Genomic DNA, 20,706 nt, shown 5'->3' with positions numbered 1-20,706 from the left:
TATACTTAGTCTTATAACTGCTATGTACTGACTAACTGTGTCTAATTGCAGAGAAATGCTGAGCCTGCAAATGATCCTGCTTAGATTCCATCAAAATAAACAAAGCAGACCCTTGATACCAACCATCAAGATGTGAATAAGATGCTGGCCAGAAAGGATCGCTGGAGAAATAAAATAAGTTTTTTAAAGCTGCTACGTATCTTTAAGAGGCTGGCAGTTTTCACACAGACTAGAAGTTATTTGCATATTATTGATCATTGTGTTTATACATTTTGAAAAGGTTTCTTTACGCAGGATGTTAATAAATGTTGAAATATATATTAAAGATGTTTTCTTGTGTGAATTTCTTTCCAAAGTTTGGATAGCTGCTTCAGGAGTATTCAGTGTATTTCCAAATTGTCCTAAATGGGTAATGTACTGTAGAAATTGGCTGATGTGTATTCTGTTGAAGAACTCTGAATGTACACGACCACTGCAGATTTATCTACCAAAGTTCAGCTGGGCTGAAAGGGAATTTCAATTAAATTGTTGAAATGCTAACCTCTGAAGATTGCATAAGCAACATTCAAGAGGGGGAGGAGGGGTCCCTGGGCCTTGATTAAACAATAGAGAGAGTTCAAAGGTCATCTGTGGATATTACTGACGGAAAACCTCCAGTCATTAATATCCACAGATGACCTTTGAACTCTCTCTGTTATGACATGCAGTGTATTCATTTTCAGACCTTGTCCTGGCTGATTGCCTATAGTACTTAAAGGCCATTCATGTCTAAGGCTAGGATATTTGCCAGACCCAACATGGGCGTTAGGAGGCTCATAATTCACCAGTAAATAAATGGTCTTATTGGACTGAAGTGCTGAATGGTATGGAAGAGTCTAAATGTTAAACATTTAGACTCTTAGAACATTTGAAGTGCCGATACAGCTACATTTGCACAAATCTGTACATCATGTATGTAATTTGTGTCAATCAGATTAAACACAATTTAACAGAAATGCTTTTGTATATAAAAAAAAAAAAATAGCGTGAGGTTACATGCTTCATCTACAGTGTAATGTGAGTGTCCTCAAAAGACAAGTACAGAGATCTGATCTACAAGAAAGAAAAGCTAAAGATCTAACTTTGATCTTTAGTGAATTCAATAAATCTTACAAAAGCAATCACAATTAGATAAGTTAGTATAGGATTTAATTGCTTTCCATTCCAAAAATGTTACATTTCCATTATTCAGCATTTTAAACCATAATACAATATAACTTTATACAAAACAAGCAATTAAGCAAAACAGGTTTTTCACATTTTACATTCTTTAAAAATACAAATCCTTTACAATGTTAAATCATTTCACTCTGGGTTGGGAGACATTGTCTTCAGTTGGAAGTATTTTTGTTTTTCAACATCCTTTCACCCAAGTGGACATATTCAAAAGATCTGAACACACCTATTAGGACATGAAGTATTGAAATGATTGCATCTCCATCACCTGTACTCGAACCTTTACTGTTTATCTCCCCCCACCCCCAATCAATTTCAGCAGTTCAATTTACAATACTACATTGTGAAGACTAAACGACAGGGCTCAATACCTCTAAACCTTAAGCCAAGCAAAATTTCTGGCAAGTATTATTGGTTTACAAACATCAGTAACTGAAGAATTAAACATGGAGACTGCACAACAGGTCATAATCTCTCTATAGAATCTGGTTAAATCTGCATTATATATATATATATATATATATATATATATATATATATATATATATATATATATATATATATATAATACATACCAAAAAAGTCAAGAAAAAAAATGGACAAGTTATATATAGACTTATCTTTCTTCTCCTCAGGAGAATTAATTTGTCCCATAAACATAATATAACAAAACAATATAATCTTTATTAGAACATGCAAACTGACCCAAATAATTCTTATAACAGAATTTTGTTTAAAATTTGCAAACATCTTTTTCGTCAAATAACCAAATTTGTTTTACCAGTACCCTTTTCTTAGAAAAACGAAAAGAAAAAAAAAGTGCCTTAATACAACTGTCACAGACTATGGCTAAATAATAAATGTATCAAACTAAACAATTTTGATTTTGACCTTTTAACACAGATTAATGGTGTACTTTGGAGGATCTGGGAGTTATACTTGGAATCGCTAGCTGTTGTTAACTGTATTTACACTTGTATAGAGTGTAGGTGTTACAGTAAATAACCTTGTTGATTTTATTGAATGCTTTCAAATATCTAAATAATCATAAAAGAATATATCTAGGAACATTTTCTTTTTTTCATGAAAAAAAGTTACACACGAGTAACATTTGTAAATTATTAGTATTATTAAATTAATTACTGCATTACTGAAATATTGATAGAATATGCTGTCTAAAACCACATTGACTGCCAACATAGAAACATACTGGAGAGTTTTTAACTGTGCTTTTATATTTAAAAAAAAATATATATGATTTTATGGTCCAGAACAGATACAAAGGTTAATCCTTTAACATAATAATGCATATTGTCTCTAATTATAGCATTTTGCTTTTAAGGTACCATACATATTATCAGGTTAAAACATTTTAGTACAGTACATATAATATACAGTTAGGATACTTCAGTCAGACACATCCTAACAGATTAAGATTTGAACTACATAGACAAGATGATGTGGAAAACATGGATCTCTGCATGGCAAAACAGACCAGCTGCCATCCCTCGGTTTGTGATAATTCAAGGACAATTTGATATTTATATACTCATAACATGTTGTCATTTGCATGTGTGGTATGACTTATTAAACAAACACTGATGGTTTGAATATAGGATGTTTGAGAAGAACCCCAAATCCAATAATCCATTAACCATAAACTAAATCAACATCAAAATATAGTTTTAAACAAATATACTGGTAATTAGTCAAAAATAATAAATAAAATAAAAAACCTGCAAATCTCAGTGTTCTAAATCTACAGGTATTGTTTACATTTAGGTTTCAGGAATCATTTCTAGCAATGCATTTTGTTAAATAAAAAAATGCAAATGCTGACAAGAACACGGTTGGCTTCAATCGAAGAGAGTGAGAGAGAGAGAAAAAAACACTTTAGCTCTTAGTTTCAACAAGGTTTGCATAGATTATTTAATTCTGAAGCTATAAATATAAAAGGTGGTTAATGCACACCTCCAAATATGACCAAAAAAATGTTGTTAAATGTTACCAATTTAAACCAAAACTTGTAGAAAATCTGTAGAATAACTCTGGTTTAATTGCATTAGGAAAATAGATTGGCAGTAGTACCATAACAATTCTGATTCTGTATTGGAATACATTTTTCCTTTACAAATGTACTGTAAATTACATACAGACCCAGATATTCTGCTGTGTTGCATTTTAAAAACCACAACAGTCACATCACAGGACTGACTTACGGCAGGACGTTGTCATAAATATTCTTAACATTAAGGGTTTGAAAAACTTAACATTAAGGGTTTGAAAGGCAGAATATCTGTCTACAGGGAGAAGATGCATTGCTGCAGCACAGGAATAATGATATCTTTGCACATCTGCAAAAATAAAATACAAGAAAAAAGTTACACATACACAAAAACAAACAAAAAAACTTGAAAGAAATGTCCCTTTAAATGGTGCAAAAGTCATCAGTTGCCAGAACAGATATAGTAACTTAAAGTGCTTGTATGCCTCAATACTAGTGCATGGTGCATAACCTGGCAACTCACATTTCATTCTTACCCAAATATTCCTCTCTCATAGATCTAGTATCTGTCAACTGTTTTAGATATCCCAGCACAGGTGTGACCTTCAATGCTGAAGAATATGTATTTGAATTACATTTGAATTAATCTATCTTGGTTACAAAATTTCAACTGTTAGTATTTAATTTAACTGAATCATAGATGGCCTTTGTGCCATGTCAGCTTCCTCTAGTGTTGGTGCCAAGCAGTCGGAATCAAGATAATCTAAAGGTCTTGCAACCTAAATCCACCAGTTTGTCTTGCCGATTGTAAGTTCAAACACTACTGTTTCCATAAAGGATAAAGCATTTTTCTTTAGAGAAATATCCAAACAGATCATTTAAAATGTTTAAAAATGACTAAGTAAAAAGGACAGTATCTATACAAGTCTCCTACATTTGTCACAGTAAGTACATACTTCAATTTATTTCTCCCTGCTAGTTCAAGGTCAGGTGAGGCAATTATTTTAGGGTTAAAAGGAAACATTAAATGAAATACAGCTTTTTCAGTTGATCACATACAGACCTGGGGTCAATTAAAGTGTAATTGTGTATTTTGTAATTACAATTGTAATTGAACCTTGGCACACCTGAGTAATTGTAATTACCATATTGATCAATTACAATTCAATTACACACCTTTCCTAGCTTTATCATTCACAGTTTCACACTGAGCGAACATTCTTCTCATATTCTCAACCACTTTCAGCGACCCCATTTGTTTGAAAAAACATTATATAGTGTGTTTCTGAATTTGTACCTGTGATTACCGCTTGGTAGAATAAACAGATTAAACACGAATGTGTGCAGCATTTTATGTAACTTTTTAGTGCAATACTAGTTATAATTGCAATTACTGCAGTGTAATTGTAATTGAACAAACTAGCATTGTAATTGTAATTTCAGCCAACAAGTATGCTTTAATTGTAATAATTATCCCCAGATTTAATTATATACTATATTTGTATTGCTACAAATACCATTTTAGGCACACACACAGCAAGACATTAGCAATAAACTATTTGAATTCAGATTTCTGCCAACAGATTCCATTGTACTTAACAATAGGTCACACCTAGAGAAATAAAAATTTAAGAGAAAGAAAATACACAGATCATGTTAAATGGATTTTGAAACAGGCAGATTTTCTTGTAGATATAAAGGTCTCAATCTCCCTTCTCAAAAAAAATAAATAAAAAAAGGCAAAGTTTCAATCAAATGGTGAATAAAACAGGTTACTATATGTCTTACATGGTTAGAATAACTTAAAGGACCATAGGTCTAATTTATTTAGTACTGCAAACTTTACAGGGTGCTGTATTATAAAATATTACATCTATTAATGTTACATATGACACATATGGTAGAAATATTATTTTTTTTCTGGGAATGTATTTTTTTTTTCTTCTTTTAACAGCCCAATAGCCTGCAATTGTAAATAATGAACTTTTTCTGTCTATCTAGTTAGGGTTTCACTTTACAAAATGCTTGTTTGTAATGGAAACATTAAAAAAAATCCTTCCTCAAATAAAAATAAAAAAGCTGTCGATGCAGATTGGCTTATTCTCGTGATGCAGACCTCCAAAACCCACGAAGAAAATGAGACTGTTACTTGGAGAAGCTGTTACCGCTATTTCCACCAACATTAAAATCATCGGCGACCAGCAGTAGTGCTTCAATAGTGCTTATATGTGAAGGAGTCTCCGGGCTCTGTAGAGACAGGAAGTCAGACATGTCCATGTTTATCAAGGTGTCTGTCTGGGGGTCTGGCGGTTGGGTTCGGCTACTGGGTCCCTCTGAAGTAGAGGGGACTATCCGAGGCGGGGATTCAGGATTTGTTTGCTGGAGTGAGCTCTGTGAAGATGTGGGGAGGTCCTCCTCATTCAAAGGGAGAGGGGGAGGAGGTGGAGGGGGAGGAGAGGGAGGCGATGTGTCCTTCTTATTAGATGCCTTTTCTTTAGCAGAGTCCCGGCAAGAACACTTGCACTGACAGGATTCTTCTTGCTTTATAATGATGACCGGAACGCTGAGACCGATCTGCTGAACTGGGTTTCCTAAAATATACAAATAATTAGAAAAGCAATTAGCAACAACTCTTCACTTACAATTACCACTAAAAAGTGAGGATGCCTTATTTCTTATTTTCTAACGAGTCTCTCTTTCAGAAACTTAAATGTTACACACCAAAATAAAATTAAAAATCCAACAGTAATTAAGTTTTCTTTATTCGAACATAATTAGACAACTACCGGATTACATCTTTACAAAGCAACATTATTAAATGCAAAATAATACAAAAATAAAACTAAATAAACAAATCCATCATACATACCTGAAATTCCTCCCACTGGTATTGCCGTGGTAAAAAACAATTTTTCAACCTTAGGAGCTTGCTGCTGTGGAAGGTAATTTAACAAAAAATGTAATTGGATATTAAACAATGTAATACAAATGCATCCCACAGCTTCTGAATGGTAAATGTTAAAAGATTAGTACAGTGCCTCGTTACTATTTGTATTTTTCTTTTCCATTCAGTTGTAAAAGATAGGGCACATTTAGTCCTTAAGAGAATAATAATTTGTCACTGATGTAATATCCTGGCATCGCATTATATTTCTTTTTTACTGTGTACATTATGAGGTGAAAAATGCCCTGTAGTATATTATTTGCATTCGCATCTACAAAAATGCAAATTCAGATTTGGATTAAAAGACACTTTTAAATTAGAGTAAAAAAACAAATCAAGGCTTAGCACTTGCTTATCCGGAATGAAAATAGCAGGCATTTGGTGTTATTTATATACAACTGTGGCCAAAAGTTTTGTATTGCCTAGAATTTTAGGATTGATACATAATTAAAATAAAAAACTATATAACTTAGATCTTTTACTTAACATTTTGTAATTAAATAAACTACAAAATTATATTGCAAAAGTCTACCGGTAGCCATAATTGTAGTACAGTATTTCAAGTTAGATTTTTTGTCACATTTTTCAATTTGTCAGTTTTTTGTTAAGTATATGAAGAACTACAAAGCAGTATACAATTCAATATGTTAATGTAACATTATTCAGCCAGTTTCATTCGACTTCATGAAGCAAAATTAGTTCATTATATAGGTTGATGAAAAACTTTTGGTCACAGCTGTATATATATAAAACATTCAAAACAACAGGGACTCCTCTATCATTATGTCCTGTTGCTTGTTTTTTTTTTTTATTTAATAATGCTCTTACCGATTGGTCAGAATTCTGCTGGGCGTTTGCAGCACCATTTAAAATCCATTGCAGGTTCTGATCTGCCATTACAATACTTGGCTGGAGAATGCTGGTGCTCTGAGTTGGGGTGATTGCTATAGTTGGGTTACTAGTCAGGTTTGCAGCTAAAGGCACAGTTTGCCCCATGGCTGGGAGTGGCTCTGTGCTAGCAGTGGCACTAGTTCCCGCTATCACCGGAAGTCCTTGCGAGACGAGCTGTGTAGGCGGAGTCTGCTGAAGGAAGTCTTGCTGACTGGCTGGGTACTGTTGAGAGCTCGAAGGGACAGGCACTTCAGGTGTCTGCAACACACTGGATGTATTCCCAAACAGGGTTTGCTGTGAGCTGCTGGCAACAGAGGTGGCTGGAAGGGCAGTTGTAGGTGGAGGAGTTGGCTGGGAAGGTTCCAACACATTTGTTTGCAATGACGTTGGATATTGGATCGGAAAAGATAAAAGCGAAGTGGAGTCTGCAACAGTAGGAACAGTGGATCCAGTCGGATTGTCAGAGTTGAACGTTTCAATCAACGCATCTGCAATTACAAATATGTACGTATATATCAGAGTAGAGGAAGTTATAAAATATTCATTTACAACACCTAGTTTTCATTAATGCTGTAGTGAAATGTTCTTTAAAGTACTGAAAAATGGTTAAACATTTTAGTGCAACTTATGTTATATACTCACACACACAATTATAAACAACTTTTTTATTTAACATGTGAATCGATCTTTAAAGTATTCGTTTTTTTCAATGGTGTAAACGCAATTGCTTAGCAAATTCTGCTATACTTGCCTGCATGTTGAGAGTCATCTTGATTAACACTGTTTTCTGGGCTCTGAAACATCAACTCAAATACCCTCACCGGTGTAACACTGTTTAAATCCAGACCTTGGGACTGTAACAGAAATGTTAGACACATTTGAATGTGTTTCATCAGTACATCAGTTATGAACTGTACAATATTAAAAACAAATCAAGTTATTACATTGCAAGCATCGTGCATTTTTTATACAGAAGGTATCCTTAAACAGGCTTATACAGAAGGTATCCTTAAAAATCCATTTAGATCACATGCAGAATAAGGTATTTAAGAAGTTTCTCAAGGCTTCCAAATAATATATTGTTTGTTACAGCAATGGTCAGGGGGTCAGCCTTCTCAGCCTGGGGCTTATCAATGACCTGTTTCATTTAAAATGTACACTTCCTTTTTATATTATTTCACAATAACGCATGTAGACTTACAGTGTTTGAGTTCTCTCTGATTTCTGAGTCTGTGGAAATCAAGCTTAAATCGCTTAGGCAAAGTGAATGATTTGCATCCTGTGAAGACATACATTTGAAACGTGAGTAATATTCATTGATGAAATAACCAAGGGGAAAAAAGGATCAGAAAATACGGTCTGTGTTATCATTGTTCAACTCTAGTGTCTAGTACTTGACATGACTGTCAGTTATCACTTTATTTACTCATCAACACAGTACAATACAGATACAATACAACTTCATAAAAACAATACAAAATAAGACAACTGGCATCAAAGATATCATTAAAAGCACTGACACTGCAGGTACTGTTATGAAAAGTCTAAAGAATTTGTTATTTGGTACTGCGAAGTGCAAGCATAAATTCATAGATACAAACAGCGTGCCAGTAAAAAAAATTCTCAAACCACAGAGCTTTGGCAGGCACCAGTCAATGAACAACAAGACATCTATGGTCCAGGTGGCACTGTAGCTGATGACACCATTTTGATCCCGAGGACTATATAAAAAATCTTGTTGTCAAGATTCTGGGGCCTGAACCTGCTCGTTTTAATTACTCGTCTGCAAACGACTGCATTGTAGAAAATAAAACAGTGGCTTTATAGGTTGCCACTCTGTATACCTTGACATACTGTACAGTACACTAACCTCTGATAAGGAATGATTGAGAGCTCCCCCATAAGGCTGTCCTTTGTCGTGACCCTTTACGTGACTCTTCAGGCTGTACGGAGAACTGAACGTCTTCTCACAGCCACCACTGGTACAGAAGAAAGGTTTTTCTCCTGCAATGTTTAGTACACGGTTATACTAAAATCCCTTCTGATATTGTACAGTTTAACTTCAGCACCTTCAACATGTAACAGGAAAAATAAATAAGCCTCTTCACCAACCTTGCTGAACTTACCAGTATGCGTTCTGACGTGAGTTTTAAGATGGTGACTGGCAGCAAAGGCCTTGCCACAGCCATCATGGTCACACCTAGAATCAAAGCACATTGTGCATGTTACAATGCACACCAGTTAAAATAACTGGCGTGCATTGTAACAATACTGTAATAATACTGACACAATCCTCAACCAGCGAAAAAAGGAAATAAATCAATGTACCTAAATGGCTTTTCTCCTGTGTGAGTTCGTATATGCTTCCTCAGGTCACTGAGTGTAGTAAAGTACTTAGTGCAGCCTTCTGAGTCGCAGTTAAATGTCTTCCCCGTGTGAATTCTCTGATGTGCTTTCAGTCTGTAAACACACAGGCAGATTATGTTATTTCTGCATTAGATTCATACTTCGTAAACTGATCCAATATCAAGTTCTAAAAAAGCAATCCTTGTTCCAAGTGAATGAGTCGTCCAACATTAAAAAAGGGTGATTCGTTTTACCATTTCACAATAGATCTGTGGTCAGGTTAATGATTGTACAGTAGGACAAATGGGAATCAAATTCAACATACGGAGAACTGTACACACCACTTAAATGGCAACTACCTAGACTTGACACTGGTCTGTTCTGGAAAATAATTAACACTGTTTACATGGAAGGAACATTACCTATTATTTTAAAAGCTGTTCAAATATTTTGTCATACTGCCTGAGCAACAAAGCTGTGCAGTGAATAAATGCACATGTTTCAACTAGAAATACAGGTGACATGGGATTTAGATGTACTGCATTATTCCATGTCTGATAATTTTACGATAGTTCTACTAGTATTTAGAATGGAACAGTTAATTGCATGTTGTGAATCATGATACACTACTTGCATATGAACCTTGAATATGTATTGTACAGTATAATGATATCAGACCACCATTAACTGCATATGAGAGAGAGAGCGAGAGAGAGAGACAGAGAGAGAGATAGAGAGCGCAAGTATTTAGCAAGTTCACAGAATCAAAAGGTTGAGCAGCATGATGACAGTAGCAGACGCTGATGAAGCATGAATTCATGGACCCTGAAGGTTTTGCCAGTTTCTGAAGGGCATGTGTTAGTGCTGGATTCAAATCAAATACATTACAAAAGCAACTGACCCTGTTTCAATCCAACGGAACATTACTTCAGTGTTTATGGAGATGACCTTTAAAGCACACAGTTTCAGAATAACTCTAGCTTTCAAGACTAATGAAAACGGTAGGCTTTTTTTTTTTTTTTTTTTTTGAGTAAGGCTAATCATGCAGAGATACAAGACTTGAGCGTTTGACATAGTCCAGTTACAAATCTTGCAAGTTTTAGAGCAAGAGGTGTGAACCAAGCACCCCCGGAGCCAAGAATCGAGAAAATCTCACTCCAAAAATATCTGCTGGCATCCTTCATGTTATCAGTTCAGCAACAAGCTTGTCTATTGATTAAAAGGACTGCTCAGGGATTTCCTTTACAAGCTAATGAATATTAATGAGGACTGTGCATTCCAGTGATAAGTTCTTCACAGCTGTAATAGGCATATTACACAAGTTCCAAGTGATGGAGAAGTGATTATCATAGGATTTTCCATTTCACCACAGTAAATTATAGTTTAAGAAGTAAATGTGAATCTATTTTATAACTGTCTTACCTTATATACAGCTACAGAGAGAATGCCAAAATAATCAACTGAAATACAATTAGCCTAGTATTTGTGATTGAACTGAATGTATTTTATTGACATCAGGATTTCATACATAAGAGAGCTGGGGCAAGTTTGGCAGTTTACCCCATTTTGATTTAAAGAATAATAAAAAGGTACACTCATTTTATGGTACTTTATTTATTTGTATAACCATGTTTTATTTCTGGTAGGAATAAATGCCATTTTGGCTATTAGGAAATATAATATGTTAAACCAAAAGTTAAACTGCAGATTTGATTTAAGCTCAAGAAAAATGTTTGTAAAAACGTGTTTTTGCAATAAAAAAAAAAAAAAACAGAAAAGAAAGATCTCATATTTAGTAATAATAATAAAAGTGTATTATTTATAATAAAAAAGGGTCAAAGTGCAAACATCAGTTCCACAGATCATACTTTTATAAGGGAGGGAAAAAAAATCCACTTTAAGTAATTAATGGGCAGAGTCAGCTGTTTGAGAAACTGAGCAATTACTGGTATTAACAACAGACATTAATCTATCCAAATGAATGATCTATTTCCCAGATGTTAAAACCCTGTTGGTGCTTCCTTACCTGTACAGTGTATTAAATGCCTTTTCACAGTCCCGAACGTCACATTCAAAGGGCTTTTCCTTTGTGTGGACCCGAACATGAATTTTTAAGCTATAGGAGGTAAGAAAAGCCTTGCCGCAACCTTCCTGATTGCAGACAAATGTATACTCCCCGCGGTGCGTCTTCTGATGAGTACGCAGATTCCCTGCTGTGCTGTAGGTACGTGTGCAGCCTTCAAACATACACCGATATCTTTTAACCTGCAAGACAAGAGACACAAAATCAAGCAAGGAAAAATAAACTCAACGGGACTGAGATCTGAACTAACGTCTGCAAGTTACCGATCATACGATTCTGAAGAGTATCTGGTTGGGAGACCCTTCCTCCAGGAAAGAAGCCAAATAAACTACTTTATGAAAGACTAAATTACACTGTTGGTTTGAGATGCAAAGCCAGGTCCCTCTATAGATCACCGGGCTGTAAAGTATATCCATCTGTTGTCATGGCAACGGTGAACAGCTCTTCCTATTGGCAAATCCTTTGTGGATAAACACTTCTGGGTGCATGTGAAATACTCATGTGTACTGGGGCCTCAATCAAAAATCAGTGTCCCAGAGTGATCCAGAAATGCAAAGGCCAGAGCAAGGAGTTAAAAAAAAAAAAGGAAATCACACTTCTCCCCTATTGAGTGAGTGGACAGAACAGCAGCTTTCATCAGAAGACTGCCAGTGGTCTTGGCTTTTAACACCCAGCCGACAACAATCTCACAATAGTTTTAGTCTTTCTGCGAACAGTTGGCCTTTTAGGTCTCTCTCACTCCAGACATTTCTTTATTGGGATCCAACAAAAGATGTGCAAGTTGAAACTTGTACTACATGCTTTTTACTGCATCACATTGTGCTATGTCTTGCCATAAGAAAGAACCAGTCAAAGCAAAAACAGAACCTTTCAGTACACACAGTAGAGTAATACAATTGCAGCTTGTAAAATTGTATTTTTTAAATGGCTGGCCAATTGTGTCACGCCCTATTAGGTTAGCTTCTGCCAATATAAAACAGTTGTGGATCCACCAACTTACTGGATGTAGTAGGGTACTTTTATTCACAGTGCCTTAATTATTTTTTCAACGATGCAATGTTTGTGTTTCTATATGGAAGTCTTGAGTAAGAACGACCAAACATACTAAATCAATCTGCACAGGCCACAAAAGGACAGCTACATTTCTTTCAAAGTAGATAAACATTATACACAATCTATGTTAATATAATATCATTGTGAAATACTGCAGTAGGCTTCATGTTCATTAAAACACAGCTAGTCTGTCTTTATACTTTGTTGACTGTAAAGTAGCTCAAGTAACCTTTTTTGCTACAAAACAGACACACATAATTAAAAATACAAATGAACATAAACCTTCACTGCTGTAGGGCACAAACCACCAACCTCTGTGAGGCATTTCTTTTCTACAGCAGCCTACTTCTGTACAGTAACAGCGGGAAACAGCAGTCTGTGCCAAACCCTTGCACAATGCTGTGTCACGACTTCCAAATGCTCGCCATTTCTGTTCAACCTTTTGAGGTAAAGACGCATCAAGGGTACCGATCAATTGGGGGGAATTTTATGCAAATTTTATGCAATTGGGGGGAATTTTATGCAATTCAATTCTGTTTTTGACAGAGATTACATCTGTAACATGTATAACAAAACATCAGTTTCTTTGTGGAGTTTCATTGTGGAGTCAATTTATTTGGTATGAACAAATCTCTCTTTCCCTTAATCCCTCCTCTACTGTATTACTTGTACTGCGATACTTGAAATGTATTTGCTTACGATTGTAAGTCGCCCTGGATAAGGGTGTCTGCTAAGAAATAAATAATAATAAGAATAATAATAATAAGAATAATACTGGCAAAAGCCTAAAGCATTCCACACCGCTGCAGTGCAACTTGTGACTCGCTGGTAATGAATACATTATATTTTCAGATCGGAATTATATTAAATTAAATGCAAATGAACTTGCTGAACAAAGTAACAGCAATAGAGATCTGCTTGTTTATTATTGTGCTTTATTTGGTTATGTAGTGGACTTGAATAGGGATACCCAAGCAGGCTTTATTGATTTAAACCAAGGCACCCTCAATGGATTTTTATCAGCCTTCAATGACCTAATCTGGAGGTAAACAGATATAAACAGTGATGCCCCAGCATGAGATGGAAATCACTGTGCTAATCTAGACTTGCTTGGATGCTTTTATTATTGTGTTCATACAGAGATTTGTTAGAAAATAATTGTTTAAACAGCACCAGCACTCTGCAATTAACTTTATAGAACCCCTTTGAGTCAATAAAAATCCAACACAGTCTGCAAATCCTCTGCAATAAACAATAGCCTACACAGCCTACTGCATGCTCAGCTAACAAAATGAATGAAGTGCAACTGGATGACAAGTGCAAACAGAAAGTAGATAGTTACAATTTCTGATGCTCTGCTATAAATGACTATCAGAACAAGCTGGTCAACTGTAACACAAACTTCTTATTCACAATTACACCCAGTTTGTTTGCTTTTATTTTGAGGTGGATAAGAGAGAACCATTCATAGAGAACAGCATACTCGATTGAACAGTGACAGTATACTGCAGCACCATCTTTTAATATGAAATGAGGACCAAACCAGTAACTCTATTTTAAAAAACAAAAAAATACACTTGAGAGACACACACACACACACACACACACAATGTTAGAGGTTAGTTTTCACTAAAAGATTGCCTTTCAAAAACATTCTGACTATGGCAGGTTGGGTGGGTAAACTAACCTTTCTAAGTCTTTTGATATGTTTAAAAAAAAAGGTTTCCCCATGAGCATTTACTGTTATGCACACAATAGGCTATTTGCAGCCAGGAGGTAAAGAAGAAAGGTAGATTAAGTCAAATGAACCTACTTGTGCTTTAGCTCTGCCAGATATTACATTTTCATATATTGATTCCCTGCACAAGGGACGTAGGATTGCACACTTTTACAAAAGACCTTTGAAAGGCTGCTGCTTTATCAAAGGGACATATTAGACGCATGATCTTTTCAAAGCCACTTTGTTACCTATAGGACAAAAATGTTTGGCAGAAGCAATGTTGATAGGTTTGCAAACAATTGCATTTATCTCTATGAAAAACACTAGACAATGGACACAAAGCCTTACCTACAGTATGTTTTTCTTTTAGATTTATGAAGCTTGTTACTCAAGAATCCAAGCTGAATACAATCTCTCTACAGTAGGTCCAGTATATCAAACACACTATTTGGAAAAATGCCAATTGTTTTTTTTTTAATGTACATTAGAATGCTTCATTGTAATGTAACAATAGACAGTAGCAGACAAACCCTTAAGTATACTTCATGTAAATGTAACATTAGGACAATTCACTTTGAAATGCACAGTATAGATATATTTTAAGGGCATCTGACATTATTAAAACAGTCGTTGCTCTGTTTCAGTATCCATTGCCTGCAGCACTGGTTATGTTGCAACTTTGCATGCCACTTTCCTAATTTATCACATTCTCTGCAGTCATCCCCAATGATTATTGTATTTTTATGCACTATTATTAATTTATCAAGGACAATGCTGACTTGTCATGCTAAAAAACTAATTATAGCAGCTATTAGGTCAGAGGTCATTGTCACCGTCATCAACACATTTGCAGTGTTTTTATTTTACTTTTGTATATTTTTCAAATGTCCACATACAGCATTGACAATGGCATTACAACTTTTAGAGGTTTAGGATAAACTTAACAAGGCATTCTATTTTTGACAAACAGTATAAATGGGAAACAAAAGATGAATATAGGGGGCAGGCATCTGGAACACAGAGAGCATTTGTCTCCCACTTTATGAACTGAACCCACCCCCCCCCCCCCCCCCCCCCCCCCCTTGTCCAACAGTATTCTGTTTGGTTGCTGTTAATCTATTCCCAAACCTCACAGAATAACTCAACAAAAATGACCTGTCATTAATTACAGCAGTCCATAACTTATGTCTCCATATAATGAACAGCATGCATACTTTATTATTTATTTAGCAGATGCCTTATCCAAGGCGACTTACAGGAGACTAGAGTGTGTGAACTATGCATCAGCTGCAGAGTCACTTACAACAACGTCTCGCCCGAAAGACGGAGCACAAGGAGGTTAAATGACTTGCTCAGGGTCACACAGTTGGTCAGTGGCTGAGCCTGGATTTGAACCGGGAACCTCCTGGTTACAAACCCTTTTCTTTAGCCACTGGACCACACAGCCTCCTATGTGATGAAAGAGAACTATGATCTTTATCAGCAGCAAAACACATACTAAGGCTAAAAGAGCTCAGGTGTGTCTTATTAAACTCATGGTAAAACCAGGAATGGATCAAACTGCTATGCAATGGGAGTTGTATTTCCATTTCTACTTGAGTTATGCTTTTTTTTTTTATTAACCTCAATTCCATTCATTTTTTCTTTATTTTAATTTGCAACCACATGTAATGTAGAAATGTTCAAAACAATATTTTCAAAAAATGTTTCTTCTGAACCTTTTTGTGATTAACGCTTTACTAAAAACCATTATACACACACACACACACTGAGGTACAAAACTGACTCAATAATATTAAGTGACAAATAACAGACAGACTCCATATACCCCAAGATTATGATGCACTAATGGAAGTCCTTGGCAGGTTTCATTACAACAGGCATTTTTTATGCAATACCCAGGTGTGCAACACACCAGATTGGCCTGCAAAGCCATATTGCTTCTCGCTACATTGATTCCACCAACAAAACAATGGCAATGAAAGATGCCAGCCACTGCTGAATCACAAAAGGGGGCATATGACCATTTGAGAAGTTCAGAACCAATGGCGGGTTGCAAAACCCATGACATGATTTTTCTTAACTTTTACCTACTACACTAGACAGCTAAATTTTGAAACAAAAATCTAAACCTTGAAACGAACTTGCAACACAGGCCATTGTGGCTCTGAACAGTGCGGTAGAAGAAATTAAAATCTTACTTAACTTAATGGCATCTTCTAGGTAATAATGATAATAATAATATGAACCGTACCTCTCTCAGCTTGGTCTCTGGACACTCTGAATGTAGAGTAAGGGTCGCTCCCTCTATGTTCCTTGGCATAGGAGTAGAACCTGGGTTAATAATGAACTGGATCTGATCCGGAGAGATGGTGTGATGGACATATCCTTGCGACATTCCTTCATGATCTGCCATGAAAGTAAACCCTTCCTCAGACCCCTCGGCTAAAAACGTCATGCTGTGGTTCTCACATTGACCATCGTCGTCCTCATCGTCCAAGCTTATAGGGTCCTGTTCGATGAGAACAGTTGTCCGGTCATAAACTGTTCCAGAGGAGGAGGAGGGCAGCAGCCCATTCTTATCAAACTCTACCATCTTATCCTCGTGGGTCAGTTCATCCTCTTCCACCTCAACCTCAAAATACAGGTTGTTTTTGTGTGGGACATTCTCACCCATGATCTGATGACATTCAGTGCAAGCCCACCGTCAGAGCTCTGCAGTTTTCTGTTTAAAAGGAAAAAAAGAGCCGAATGGAATAAACTGGAAGAAATCTCATTTCACTTTATAATGTTTCATGTATATGCCATGATTCCCTTATGTAGACAGAAAAAAAAACGACAGATTGTGACAGATCACAATTGCACAACACCATTTGAGTAAGCTACCAGGAGAGTAAGTAAATATTTGATTTTGAGAAATGCTCAAAATTAGTTTACTATGTCAAGGATCTCCTGTTAATAGCTAGATGTCACTTGTGTTAAAAATATTTTTCAGCATTGTACTTATATACTAATCTAGCACTATGTAACCATTAAAATGTAAATATATACATTTTGTTTACTTCAGCTTTGTGCAAGATTGGTGAAACGGTATGTTATTGCATCTCCATTTTCGTTGTGCATCCCTGAGCTTCAGCATACCAGCTTACATATCCACACTGCAGTGCCTGGTTGCTCAGATCACAGTATCAGGAGACCAAAAATACACAGGCCTCCTAGTTACAAGCGTACAACAAATTCATAATGCAGAGTTTCAGTTTCATTATTAATACCAATTTCTAACTTTGACACCCCGAACTTTCTCTCCACCATCCATACAACATATTAAAAACTGAGGACCAGTACTACGATGACATCTGTACGACTAATGCACATTCCACGGCTTCTGGGGTTTTTCTTTCAAACCCTAATTTGCAACAATACGGTTTCATTTTAGCAAAGACAAAAACTATACAAATGACCAGCTACATTAACTGTTACTGTACGTCAATGTATTTGTATCAAGTACAGTGTGTTACACAAACCCAATAATCGCAGCGCTTCCATTGAAAACATACTATGTCTGCATTTACAGATGTGTATATTAACAGCGTTCCGTCTTTTAGAATTTGAGGTTTGTTCACAATAGATGCAATTTACACAACATAGGTAGTAGTACGTGTTGTAGTATTATAGTTTTGCTGTACCATTGTTTATCTGGGGTTTTGTCGTACTCGTGTATAATTCTTCATGGTTTGTTGACAAAAATTCTGATAATGTCATATGATATCACAACCTTTCACTTTTATTTATAACCAAATAAGTGTATAACTGATCTAAAACGAAATCAATTTAACTTTACGTAAAACAAACTTTACGAAAGCAAAAAGACGATGTGCTACTTACTGTGCTTACTATTTTTATTATACCGAAAGCTCCAGAATAAAACAACACTGCACCGTATTCAGTGAGCACTACTGCAACTAAAACCAATCGTTCCTGGAACAGACAACCTACGTAAACAAAAGCTGGGGTTTAATGAAAACACATAGTTTCTTTAGAACAACTTTAATAATTGTAAATCATTTTACCAGTGTGTTTGAGATGCCGAACCTGTCTGTATTTCGGGTTGCCTGCACTTTCTTCCCTTCCCCTCCCTAGCGACACCATGATTAAAATAACAACGTCACACAGACCAGCTTCCAGCTTCCTCTTCAGAGGCAGCATGGGAAATATTTCGTTAAAACAATCGAATAAAATTACAAGTATTCTGTATCCACCTCATCTTTTGTTGTTTATTATTAACAACTGGGTAAAATTGAAAAGAATGTATCTATGAATATATATATATATATATATATATATATATATATATATATATATATATATATATATATATATATATATAGGTTGCTATAGTAACTGGTTAGTTATCTGACCCACCCCCCCGAACACACATACACACTTAAAGTAACTTATTTGCAAACTATTACGGTGGTGGCCTATCCCTAAATCTACACATATTAACTTAAAATGTGTTGTTATTATATGAAACTCATCTTACTTTATAAAAACAAAAAAAGTAAATATAGTGTCTTGACGAAAACCCAGTTCAGTAAGCGGTAACCGACTTCACATGTAACCTGTGGTGGAAACACGGAAACACGATGCGGTACGGTATTAATATGCTCTAATTTAGGCATATATCGTCGCCCGGAAATACAGTAGTTTATCTTTGCTCCACATTCCCATTTAAACTACACATTCCCAAAGTCACCACAGAAACGTCACGTGATTTATTGTTTGCCGAGTGGATGCTGGGAATTTTAGTTTAAACAGAATGGACTCTTTTTCTGGCGCTAATAATGAAACGAATGAGATGTAATTATTTAATTGTCCACTAACGTATGTTGTTTATGAGTACTGACATTTTCGGGATATATGAGTTTGTCAGCAAAAGTGTGTGTGTGTGTGTGTGTGTGTGTGTGTGTGTGTGTGTGTGTGTGTGTGTGAGAGAGAGAGAGAGAGAGAGAGAGATTGAAAGATTGAAACATAACTGCTGACACAGTTGTATTTTTTCTATGATGTTAAAAAAAAAAAAAAAAAAAAAACCTATAAACACCACATTGCAGACACCCACCACTGTAATGACAGATATGACATAGCTACAGTACATTTATAATGCTTTAGTAATAAAAGTCCAGCTCCACGACCTATCCCCACAGGCAACCCAGCACAGTTAGTGTGGTTGCCAATTACGAGAAGCTCATATATCACATAAATGTGTATTATTATTATTATTATTATTATTATTATTATTATTATTATTATTATTTTCTAATATGATATCCTGTTTTGTTTTTTTTGTTTTTTCTCAAAGTATAGCTCTTTTTGACATACAGTATTTATATGTCCAGAGACAGGCAGCTAATACAACAAACTTAATTGGAAAGATGCAGCATTGGTAAAAGAGCATTTTTTTCTCCTGGTAATACTGGGAGTGGCCGTTCTAGGAGTTAGTATTTTCTCCCAGATGATAAAATAAGCAATATACTCTACAGAGATGGAAATAAAACTCCTGTTGCATAGTAGTTTCACCCATTCCAAGTTTTAATATGAGTGTGATTAGCCACAGTGTATAGGTAACAAGTGCATGTGTGTCGTATGGGTCGTGTCTCAGTAAAACCAGGAATGGGTCAAACCGCTATGCAATGGGAGTCTTATTTCCATTCCTGCTGTACATATAAAACCCATCACTGTGCCATTTGTCCTCTGTCTGTTTACCATCAACAACATTATGACAATTACATTTTCATGAAACAGCCTGAACCTCACTACAGTCAGATAAACCCAAGGTCTAGAACGCTACTGAAAAAGCATTTGGATCTTAAGTTTTCTACACCATCAGAAAATTAAACTTTTTTCAATGCCAGCAAATACAGTTGCTTTTGACTAGTAAACAACTCCCGTTTCTGTTTCAGATCAAGCATGCCATCATGTTTTTGGATGCACTGTACCATTCCAGTCATCTAGGAAATATGACCTTCCTCATACAGAAATTACTGTAAAGGGGCTCTACAGAGCATTAGTATAGGAGTTTTCTGCTCCACTGCTGATGTGTTTTCACTGTAATTCGATTGCATTCAGTTAACAATGGGGTCATTACATCACCAGTGGGATTAATAGGACCAATGTGGTTTTAAGATAGCAGAATAAACACAATTGTTTTACTGCAAAGTTTCTACTAATGTATATCTTTGATGTTGGGTTTAAAGTTATGGGTGAGTATGCAGAATAAACTATGACCAAATGTATCACTCCTTCTATAAATGAGTTTCAATAAATTAAATAGTGAATAAATATTGTCCTAATTCTTTATGGTCCCATAGTAGTTCTCTATATCAAATGCAGTTTTCATACAATAAAAGATATGTTATGTTTATGAAGTGTACATGCTGGTTTTACATCAA

At 35.6% G+C, this 20,706-nt stretch overlaps 1 protein-coding gene across 2 annotated transcripts; it reads right to left on the bottom strand.

Moving 5' to 3' along the window:
- Positions 1–1,171: 1,171 nt before the first annotated feature.
- Positions 1,172–18,437, bottom strand: LOC117412893 (metal regulatory transcription factor 1-like). Of its 2 annotated transcripts, none has more exons than XM_034021516.3 (11): positions 18,328–18,437; positions 16,512–16,982; positions 11,428–11,666; positions 9,384–9,515; positions 9,182–9,255; positions 8,926–9,059; positions 8,257–8,334; positions 7,807–7,909; positions 6,993–7,543; positions 6,090–6,153; positions 1,172–5,811 (listed from the first exon to the last, which is right to left on the bottom strand). In XM_034021516.3, the coding sequence occupies exons 2-11, from the start codon at positions 16,932–16,934 to the stop codon at positions 5,366–5,368; spliced, it is 2,244 nt and encodes a 747-aa protein (XP_033877407.3). In that variant the 5' UTR covers positions 16,935–16,982; positions 18,328–18,437; the 3' UTR covers positions 1,172–5,365. The 2 variants fall into 2 exon arrangements, with proteins under 2 accessions (XP_033877407.3, XP_058853472.1); XM_058997489.1 differs by having other exon boundaries at positions 6,090–6,150.
- Positions 18,438–20,706: the final 2,269 nt, after the last annotated feature.

This window comes from Acipenser ruthenus, chromosome 23, assembly GCF_902713425.1.
Source record: "Acipenser ruthenus chromosome 23, fAciRut3.2 maternal haplotype, whole genome shotgun sequence".
NCBI classification, from domain to species: domain Eukaryota; kingdom Metazoa; phylum Chordata; class Actinopteri; order Acipenseriformes; family Acipenseridae; genus Acipenser; species Acipenser ruthenus.
This window is presented reverse-complemented; position numbering and strand designations above follow the sequence as displayed.

What these genes read in the sequence shown, in the direction of transcription:
- LOC117412893 (XM_034021516.3), bottom strand. Translation starts at nt 16,934, where the DNA reads ATGGGTGAGAATGTCCCACACAAAAACAACCTGTATTTTGAGGTTGAG. An exon ending in CAGAGACCAAGCTGAGAGAG is followed by an intron (nt 11,667 to 16,511) that starts GTACGGTTCATA and finishes CTTGTCTTGCAG; the next exon opens with GTTAAAAGATATCGGTGTAT. An exon ending in TCAGAGAGAACTCAAACACT is followed by an intron (nt 7,910 to 8,256) that starts GTAAGTCTACAT and finishes TTTCTGTTACAG; the next exon opens with TCCCAAGGTCTGGATTTAAA.